The following is an 11,679-nucleotide window of genomic DNA, read 5'->3' on the forward strand; positions in this document are numbered from 1 at the left end:
CAAGATGCAAAATAAAATCCAATGCACTCAAAGAAGTATGGAACGCTGTATGCTTGGCATAACGAGGAAAGACAGGAAGCGGAACACGTGGGTGAGAAATATGACAAGGGTAGTGGACATAGTGAATAGAGTGAAGAGATTGAAATGGCAATGGGCGGGTCACGTAGCTAGGAGGATGGACGACAGGTGGACAAAAGAAGTGCTTGAATGGTACCCGAGAGAAGGCAAAAGAGTAAAAGGAAGACCGCAAGGAAGATGGGTGAACGAAATTAGGAAAATGTGCGGAATGAGATGGATGAGTGTTGCGCAAAACAGAGACGAGTGGAAGCGTGTTGGAGAGGCCTTCATCCAGCAGTGGATGGCGAATGGCTGTAAATGATGATGATGATGATGATATAGATATATTATAGATTACAAAAACACGTATAAATTTGGTTGAAAATGTTCGTTAGGTCATACATTTTATAGGATTATCTAAATATCTAAATATGGATAATAATCATATTTAATTGATGCATATTATTATATGTGAATTCCCAAGGTTATCATGCGTTGGCGCGTCTCTACACTAATGTATGTAAAATATACATAATATTGGATAAAACCGTATACCGAAAATTACAGACACGAAAAGTCGCTCATGGAACAAAATGACATAATACAAATATATATTATATGAGAGATAATGAGAGCCTATAAAGCAAATTTTATAAAATAAAGTTATAGGCGTTTAAACAATTAAAGTCTGACAAAACGAGTGGGTGGCGGAAAGTCGAACATATAAGGTTACTACCTATTAAGCCTCACCGTCTTCAAAAATTTACAAGCGTTTATTACGATTATTTTTCACCATCGAACTGTCAGAATCGATTTAAATGTCCATTGTTGACCAAACCGCGCAAAATGACAAAGTTTCAAAACGATCGAAAGACTAGGAATAGATACTGAATCCTTTGAGAAGTCAAACATAGAAAAGCCTTGTAAAAAATATAATCTGTGTCTAAAGTTGATCAAAAAGCAGTCCTTACATCATAAATTGGGACAGAAATTAATGCTAGTCAATAGTTAGTTCATCGATTTTTCATTATTTATAATATGTTATGACCCGAAATACATTTACATACGATATGTACTGCCCGAACAGGCACTTAATTAATTTCGGATATGATATACAGTACATATGTCCAATTATTGTAAGTATGGGTTAAATGAAAGTGGATTCATAATTCTAGATACGTTTCCATAAGTAGAATTTACATATACAGGTGTGTATAAAAGTTGGAATAATGCATATTTCTCAAAAAATGTGAAATGTTCGTATGTATAATTTCATTCGTCTTTGTATAATTTGTAATTTAATTATTAATTTAATTCATTCAATTTAATTTGTAATTTCTATAATTTCATTCGTCGGCCCTGCCGAGAATCGCGTCACCCAAATATCCGAATATACATACATATGTATGTACATAGGTATATTCCGTATATATGTACATACACACATATGTACATAGGACTTGGACGATTTAGCTACCGTAGAACATTCTAAATACATATGTACCTTTAAACCAGTGGTTCTTAACCTTTTCAGTGAGCCGCACCTCTTTGAATCTGAAAATATGTTCCCGCACCCCCTTGAAAAATGAGTTTTGAAATCTTTAATTTAGAAAAATACATAATAACAAATACAAGCTTTTTTTTCTTAGCGCACAGATATGCCACTTGATAGGACACTCCTAACAAGGGCTTTTGAATTATTGCGCCACATAATTTTGTGATTGTACCACTGGCATTAAATCGAGCCTTCTTTGACTTCGAGATGTTCAGACTATGAACTTCACCACCATGCACATTGTTGAAATGTTCTAACAACTTTGATGGTTTAAGATTGGAGTTTGAAAACATCTTGGAACATCAGATGCATTGAGGTCGGTGTGTACCATATTTTTCTGTTGTACAAGTGAATCCGAAACCAACATAATCGTCTTTCCACTAGCGGTTTTTTTTAACATGGAGGGGTTTACTAAAGTCAATTAAATAATAATTAGAAAGAACGTATAAAATAATACTAATGTACTTCAAAATCTTGAGAGAAAAATTCTTACGTTTGTATGATTATATCCTATTCGGGCTTTAATCACTGAACAAATTAAGTATGTATTTGTTTCTGCTTTAAAATGGTAGATAACGTTTTGCAATCGAACTTTCGTGTGTGTACACATGCTAGTCTCAACAAGTTTTTTGCTATCTATCTATCTATAGTTTTTTGCTATCTGCCACTGTCACAAAAACAATTGTAAACAGTATACCAGTGGAGACGGCGGTGTGCAAATTCTGAGAAAACTGTCTTTATTATTTGCGAGAAATGAGGAGAGAGCTTGAGGCGATATCCTCCCATAAATTATATTATTTTAGCTATAGTTACCCAAGCGCTTTCGTCACGAAAAAAATTAGCCGATGTCATCGAATATTAAAATAGTTTTCAAATATCACAAAACTAAATTTATTTTGTTAGTAACGCCTCCCGCACTCCCGGTTAAGAACCACTGCTTTAAACTGTCAAAATTTTTCAAAACACGCAATGGTTATCTTATTTAGCAAGGTTTTGATCCATTTTGTTTTCATATTGAACAATTAAATATATTAAATATTAAAAGGTATTTGAAAAAAATATTGTATTAAATTATTGTAAAATTATATTGTAGCGTGGACGTGTAGATGGGTTTCTAGGATCGGAGTGAAAGACGCAGTAGTAATGATAGAGGTACATAGTTTATTCATCCGTCGGCCCGCCAGCTCCGAATGACCCTCTTCGCACCGAGAAATCATTGGTCGATGGGTCGTGAGACCTTATTGGTATATGTGTTACAGTGAAAGCATATTTCAAGTGAAAACATATTTTCACCAATTCAAGCAGTGAAAATGTATCAAACAATGAATTTTACAACGTTTAACTATGTAAATTTAATCCTAACAACCCAATATTAAATGAATAGGGCCAACCCTTACTTGACCTAACCTATCCTAACCCTTAAATAATACCAACCCTAACAATCTAATCTTAAATGAATAAAACCAACCCTGAAAATGTAACTGGTTATGATTTCACTGAAACAATAAGTGAAAATATATTTTCATTCGAAATATAATTTCACTGTGACATGTACTATATGTTTTCATGTACACGTTCACACATACTAGCTATGAAAGCATTTTCGATACAAGTTTGAGTGCTAATGTAGGGAAATTCACACAGGACAAAAGTTCTACTTCCGGTTGTTCAAATATCACTTATTTAAAAAAAAAATATTACTTAAAATTACAATCGTAAAATAACAAGAATATAGAAATAAAATATTGTTTATAAAAAAAAGACTACTTCCAGTTTACGAATTCTAACTAAAAAACCTTATTAGCTCCAAGTAAACGGTACACAAAGAATAAAAAAAATAATTTTTCAGGTCGATGCGTTCAGTAATGTGGAAAAAATTGTGTGTTCACTTGACATTTTTGACTTTTTTAAGAGGAAAAAGTCCCACTTCCAGTTTATCAAATTTGATAATTATTTATTTTATTAACATGACATTGATACAAAGGATTACACTGGATTTTTTTTCGTGAAGAGCATACATATTTAAAGGGTCAAAAAAATAGTGGTCGTAGTAGTACATAATAAGGTCGTTTATCATCTGATGAATCATCATACTGTCAGTTTCTAAGCCATGATTTAATGAATGGCGTAGATCCCATGAAGTCAACGGCAAACCTATCAAATTAATGGTCATTAGGTCCGATATGTCCCTAGTAAATAAATTTACCCTTTTTGTAAACAAACGGTAATCATGAGCAAAAATCCTCGATCTGCCTCTGCAGAGCTTATTGCAAATTAATTAATTTTTTATTTTTAACTTTTCTGACCGTTTGAGGAGGTTCATTGCGATTATTTTTTTCATTTATATCAATTACAATATGTACACATGTTTAAGTATGTATGTATAGTGTTATGAAGCGTTTTGAATATGCCTACAGCTCAATCGAATAATATTTTGACAGTTGCCCTTTAAAAAGCAATTAAAATAATTAAAGAAGGACGGAGGATGAGAATAAAATAAATATACCGTCCGTTTCTATTCCGCTAAACGACCTACTTAATTCATCCAATTCACGTTTATTGAATGAAATTTAACCTTTTGCTCTCAAATTTCATCGCTAATACAGCTCTATGTACCTACTCATGTATTTACCGATCGCCTTTGACATATGTATAACTTCCTCGCATACACATACACATATATTAATATGTAAATACCTATTAAGATAAAACCAATTACTAGAGACACATATTTTGGGCATTTTGCTATTAATACTTAATTGATGCTAATACGTAGATGCAAAATTCGTAAAATATGCGAATAGATGCTAACATAACAAACAAAAGTGAAATTTGCATAAAATTTATAAAATTAATAGACAATTTGGAAGGGTTTTCCTATCCCTTTGCCCATTTATTATGTGAAGAAATTGAGGGGATAAAACAGAGCTTGCAGTTTACCATAGACGGTGTTTATCCTGTCGAAACCAAGCAACTGCTTTTGTCTACTACTGTAAACAAAAGAAGACAAAAGACAAGAAGACAAAGACAGCTGTGTATCCAAAAGGCTGCTCAAAAAAGCATCTTTAAACTGGACTCTCATTCAAGACTAAATAAGACAAATCTATTCCTCCAGACATTGAGTAAACTATTCAATCCATCTGTGGCAGGTACAAAATATAATATTAATGTTAAAGAAACAGTTAGAAACCTGCCATTGTTTAATGTATTAACAGAGGCTCAATGTTTGGAAGGATGTCAGCACTCTTTTAGACATTTAATAGAGAATATAAAAAGTGAATCCACGCCGGATATATTGCTATTATTGATGGCAACAAAAATTAAATATGAAGAGTTTGGTTGTGCAGCTCTAAAATCTATTTGGTGTCCCGTCAATAGTGTGGATGCTGAAAGGTATTTTAGTAAATAGAATATAATTTTTACCGATCGTCGCACGAATCTCAAAAAAGAATCTGTAGAAATATGCTCCATGTTGAGTTTTAATAAATTTTAATTGGTATTATATTTTTATATTCATATTTTTTGTCTTTGTATTTTTATATTTATGTTTTTTTCATTGTAATTTTTAATTCTAAAACATTTTAGAATTTTTCTATTATTTTTTAATTGTTGTGTTGTTTTTAAATTATATATATGTATATAAATTCATCGAAATTTTTTATTATTTAAAATTAAACTCTTAATAAAAATAGATGCTAAAATTAAACATTTTTAATGCCCTAAAACGCTAAAAATAGATGCCCAAAATACGTGTCTCTACCAATTACATATTGTATAATTCTTAAAAGTACATATGTATGTATGTTGATATTAATTCGAAATATCGATTACATACAGAGGATTACAAATCCTCTGTATGTAAGCCATTGTTTACCAGAAGAGAGGTCGAGGGTTTTATCGAGTAATTTTCGATTTATGTATATACGCTGCTTACGAGATCTGAATGGTTATTAAATCCAGATCGACTGTCTTCTGTTAGAGTTACATACCATTTCATCTGTTGTTGTGACGGATCTAATAAAATTGGTTTTTTTTCTCCTTTATCGCCCCCCACCCCCCCCCCCCCTCCTTCTGCTTTTTAATTGTTAAATCTACCTACATATGTACATTGTATAATGTGTTTTGTATTTATGTAAAATTTTGGCCTGAGAAAAAAAACCTGTTATGGCATATGGTAGAGATGAAATATATGTAAATAAAATAAAATGTCAACTTTGGCATGTCATGAAGTCTTCTAAGATTTTCTGTTTGCTAGGTTTGTTACATAGACAAACACTTGTGGCACATCCCACTTTTAAAAATTTAATAAACCAAATCTTATGACTAGAGCCCGGAATCTGAAGGGGCTGTTTATTGTTCAAAGATTGTAAATGCATTGTTAAAGGTTTGCCGAACCTTTTTTACAAAGCATTTATCCGGCCCCTTCAGATTTCGGGCTCTACTTATGACATAAATGTCTAATATATTCTGTACGTATGTATGTATATTATAAACTACAATCAAGTGTACATAAATACGTACATCAATGATGTCTCCGCTGAAAAAATCGAATGATTGTGGACAAGAAGATGGCAATTTAATTCAATAGGGAAAACTATTAAAATTATATTTATACATATATTGGCAAAAAAAAGTAACAACGCAGCCTTCGATGGAGTCACGAACATAATGGGAAATCCCAGTATTGTTTGTGTATAAATCAGTCGAATAAAAATTGTACGAATAAAAATCGTAGACAGAAAATGCAACACGTCGAGGTTGAATTTATTTAATTAATTGAATTAAATAAATTTTAATTAGTTGAATTAACTTAATTATCTAGCATTCAAGTCAAAAGTTATCTTCAGCGATACGTAAAAAGGGGATACGCGAGGCTAGTCGATCACTAGAAGGATAGATAAAGCTAAAATAAATAATAATAAAAAAAACACATTTACCTAGAACTTGATTGAAGATTTTGTCGAAATTAACTTCGTTCTTCTTCTCCAAATATTTGTGCATCACACTGCGAACACTGCAACAAAACATAAAGCATATTATTATCTAAAGTTGTGGTTCTATTCAACAAGTTGGATGTAAATCACTAGGTGTCGTGGGTAGTATTCCGCGCTAGTGACTGTAGATGTACAATAATTAGCGCTAGGCGCGGTCAGTGTTTGCGCGATATGTGTTACACTAAAAATATTGGTTATTAATACACCAATTATATGTATGTAAAATATCTTCTGGGATATGAATCGATCAAAACATAATAATAATATGTAGATCACAGTATTCAATAGTTTTGCATATTTATCTAGATAAACCCAACATATTTCTTACATAGTGGGTGTTTAGGTTTTTCGTGATGAAATTGTACTAGTGTAGTTTGTAATACATACTAATAATTAGTGTAAAATTCACGAACAAAATTTATAAAATAATTTTATACTATCAACGCTGACTGTTTAATATGAATAGATCGTGTCGGTTACTGTTGTTGCGGTACGCCACGTATACATTACGGAAGATATGAATGTGACATATAGAACATACTAAAGAATATTTTTCGTAGAGCTGTTTACGTTCAGTTGCTAGCGGGAGATGTGCAAGTATAAACGAACTGTTATACATATATCTTTAAATATGCACATATTTAAGTATTGTTTTATATATTTGATAGTGGAATATTTTACTCGTGTACCTATTGGTAGTCCTCATATGTATATTAAAAATAGTATAATACTTTGTTTAGCCGTTGATATTTAATAAAAAGTAACCGTTATAAACAACACGAATCGGTTGAACATGTGTTTGGGATAAACTTAAACAATGGTGTGGTTACAGTTTCATGTTTCATTACTGAAAACGTAATTGAAGACTTTCTAAGAATAAAACAAAATATGTACATATATAAGTATGTATGCAGGTTCATGAAGCCTCCCATGCAATGTTTGGCGAAATAAACGGAAATAAATAATGATACATTAATACCATTGAGCCATCTCAGCGGTTGAGAATAGAATAGATAAATATGTAGGTGGTTTCATTGAGGTGAACTTGAAATCAGTCAAGTTGGTTAACTTTTGACCTGAACAGAGCGAAGCATACATATGTATTGACAAATTGACACGAAAGTCATGAAAAATCATAAACAATAAGAAGACAAACTGTATGGTACAATATGTATGTACATATGTATGTTTGAATGTACATACATGTGTAGGTAATTGAAGTAGCGATACGAGTCGAGTGCGTGGGTGGCTTTTTATGGGTTCGTGGGCGAAAGATAGAGATCGTAAAATAAGAAGGGTGGAAGAATTATTCCACGATTTTTATTATTTCCATGATGCAATCGGATTTACAGCAAGATTCCGATACGACATTGCAATTTCACTTCGCCACTATGTTTCCGAACTTTAATGTTCATCTAACACTCCCTAAGCCTCCTTATTCTGAATCTGAAATGTTATTCGCTCAGAAACGTTGTTCGTATGTATTATTTAATATAATATAAATATAATTTCTGAAAACCTTATTTAAAACAAAACAAGAAACGAAATGTCTTTCTTAAACTTAAAAGGTTTCATTCTTCATTTCTTTCTATATGTTCGTTTTCTTTTTAGTTATCATTTTACTGTTTAATTTTTTTATCTCTGTATTTTCTTTTATTTCGTCTTTTTTTTGTTTATTTTTCCTCTTTTATTTTAATTTTATTATTATGATCTTGAATGTATAAATAAGTGAATCAAACAAGGAATATGGGAATTCGTATGAAATATTAAATGTATATGACATGAGAGTAAATGAGTGAAAAAAGTAGTTTAAATGAGTTGCAAAGGAGTGGTAGAAAGGCGAGTATGGACAGCTAACTGTCATCGCTCTGATCTGATACAAGATTTCGATGTAAATTTTATTCAGTTCGTTAATGAACTTGAGTCCTCTAACTTCATTTCGTATGCTTACTTCGATGTCACCTAACCTCCGTATTTCGGTAAGGATTCGGTGATTATTCCGCAAAAAGCAATCACGCGCACGTCACTAAAATCTCGATCACGGAACATCTAGCACCCAAAAACTCCATCTATCCCACGCGAAATATTGTACTAACGAGAACTCGAGTTCCAGATATTCGGTATTCGCGATTTTTGTCGAGCGCGTGATCGCAATTTGCGCAATAATCCGTTTACCGTCGGTAAGATATCAAAGCAATCCTCCCAAGTTTGTTACATAAAAATTCCTTCAAGAAACCTACATATACATGTATGTATATACATATTTACTACCATATTCCATTCGATCATCTTTCCGATTCGACTATTATCAACTGTACATACATAGTAACGGTTATCAAGCAGGACTCATTAATGCTGCGCACTTAATTCTGTGCAGTAAAGATGAGATTTTGAAAATTAAATGCGGAGGAGCACACATACATATGTAAATGTATAGCATATATTTAATAAGGTGAAATACAGACACATTTGAACATTTCAACCTGTATAATGTGATGTAATGCCGCAATTCCCATTACACAGTTGCGTGCTACTTAGGGGAGGGGGTACTAAAATTCTATAAAATTGTAATGGTCAATATTTTATAGGTATACGAAATAAGCGGCGGCGTATGCAAATTTTACAAATGTTTTTTAAAAAAAACTAGTTAGATATCAGACTAGTAACTACAACTAAAATGATAAAAAAAAACGCGATGAGGAAAAAAGGCTCCCAATAAAAAATCTCTTCTCGTCATGACATCTTGTGACCGCAGGCAGCTCTTTGCAGTGGAAATGAGATATCTCAGATTGCAGTTTCAAGGATCGCATACGATACACAGATACGTGTATGTGTGTACATAAGGAAATCCTTAGAAATTGAAACGCTAAGCCTCAATGTTGAGATATCTGAATTAAGTTGGCTAGGGCTCGTGCTCAGAATGCCAGATAAAGGGTTGACAAAGTGGATTATCTTCGCAGTAGCAGTAGGTAAAAAACCTGTGAGGCGGACCCAGAAGAGATCGAGGGAGGCAGATTATGTTAATTTGTTTAAGTACGACACGACCACCAAGCTGACATTTATGTACATAAGTATTCTCCAAAATTATACAGAGAGAGAGATTAGGTACAAAAACTTAACTGATACTAATTCGGTGTGAGGTGTGTGCATCGTACAAGTTTCTGTCAACATCGATATCAGCGTCACTCGAAAGTGTTTCCATGGTTACGCGATTGTTGATCGTTGACATCGTCCGTGTGCGTATGAAAGTATGGAGTATATTTTATATTTTTATTATTTTAAGAAAAAATTAGAACGCAAACGCTGTGAATATGAGATAGCATGTCGTTTGCGTCAGATGGATATACACACTGTCAAAATTCCAGCACAAAGAGTGGACGTTTCAGCCGAGGGCGTTGCTCAACATTTGGAAACCCGGATTGTATATACAAGTTTACCAAACGGATTATACATTTTATAGAAACATCTGGATAATGTTTTCATCGAGATTGAAAGAGTGGGAGTGTTAGATGGAGATGTGGATATGGAGATGGAGATGGAGATGGTGGTACATACATATTATAAATAAAGTACATGGGTAATTCACGAGTCGAGGTGGCTGTGAATGGCAGTCGATTGGCTTTAACGTTTCAGCGGTCAAATGGGTACCTGATAATGAGCCGCAATCATTAAACTGGCCACTTACGTCAATAGATACTACACGCCCCAGCCATAATCATAACAATGCGATACATATCATATTTTATTGGGTATCGTATATGGAAACATGTATGATGTTTCTTGGGCTTTGACTCACATCTTCGAGAAGGATTGTTGCCATTTCCAAATTGTACTTCTTTGGACTATTAAAGGGAAGTACTGACAACTTTTCTTTAATTAGAGATTAATTCTCTCCTGAATGTGTCGACTTTTCCAACCTGTTGTTGCGAGAACGTCTGCTTCTGGCAACTCATCTCTTGTAGAGGCTGTCTAGTTTTCATGAGATTCATGAGATTCAACACGAGTCTATTTGAATGAGATGAATGATTGATAATTTATTTATTTTTTGTTGTTGTTTTATTGTAAGACCGCTGTGACGCATTGGGGTAACCTGTCAGGCGACAGAGGTCATTAATTTGTTATTACTTTTTTTCCAATTTTTAATATCGTATATAATATTTGTCTAATGTGTGCGTTCTTGTGTACGTATTGCTGCTAACACCATGCTCCGTCTCTCTTTCTCCCCTTGGAATCGTGGAAAGAGATGCGGCTTGTAATGATAATATTAAAAATCGTTTTTTTTTTATAAATCTATTCTTCTGTTTATGTCGGTCGATCAAATGGCGGTTTCAGTTGATACGAATTGCGATATTTTAACGATTGCACAATTATGTGTACACAGGCCACTATAATAGTATTTATTAATAAAAATATAATATTATTCTACATAATAATACAATATCAAACAACAAATGAGTAAGCCTCCAGCTTACATCAAAGCGAATGATTTCACTTTAAACGACAATCAGTATACATGCGCAGATTACGATTATCGCTCTTATCAATGCGTGCACATGTATTATATTTGATATACATATGTACTTACGCCGTGGCTTTCGTTTAATCTATCAATTAACACTCTCGTTCCCTCCACTACTATAATATGCTTCAATAACGTTTCAGGATGTTTTTTTTTTTCATTTTCTGCCTGGCTTCTTTTCGCATCCCCCTACGTAAAAATGGTCTGTTCATCAATCAATGCGCGATCCATCATTCTTCCACATACGTGTACATACATTCCTCTCGATATTTATGGATGTTTCGAGCTCGTTTTAATTGCGACCATTCTTTCTTTTTACGTTGCAAATATTTCACCGACGTTTTTACACTTTTATTTTAATCAAAGCAGTCTTCCAGACGATCGTATCCTATCTAGTATGTATATGTACTATTATTTCAGGCCAATCTGGGGTTTACTCATCCGTGACACTCAATCAGGATATTTACATATAATATGTAGACATGTCAGTCATGGCAGTTTAAGCTCATTCAGAAGTGAATCGATTCCTACACTACGACAAAGCTCTATCGCTA

The 11,679-nt window shown here is 33.2% G+C and overlaps 1 protein-coding gene across 2 annotated transcripts in view; it reads right to left on the reverse strand.

Moving 5' to 3' along the window:
- Gprk1 (G protein-coupled receptor kinase 1) overlaps window positions 1-11,679 on the reverse strand; it is a 41,154-nt gene that overhangs the window by 24,999 nt on the left and 4,476 nt on the right. For both annotated transcript variants that reach the window (XM_077442376.1, XM_077442375.1), the window contains one exon: window positions 6,550-6,626. In XM_077442376.1, the coding sequence (XP_077298502.1) occupies window positions 6,550-6,626 (77 nt within the window). The remainder of the gene's footprint in view (window positions 1-6,549; window positions 6,627-11,679) is intronic.

This window comes from Arctopsyche grandis, chromosome 12 (assembly GCF_051622035.1).
Source record: "Arctopsyche grandis isolate Sample6627 chromosome 12, ASM5162203v2, whole genome shotgun sequence".
NCBI lineage: Eukaryota > Metazoa > Arthropoda > Insecta > Trichoptera > Hydropsychidae > Arctopsyche > Arctopsyche grandis.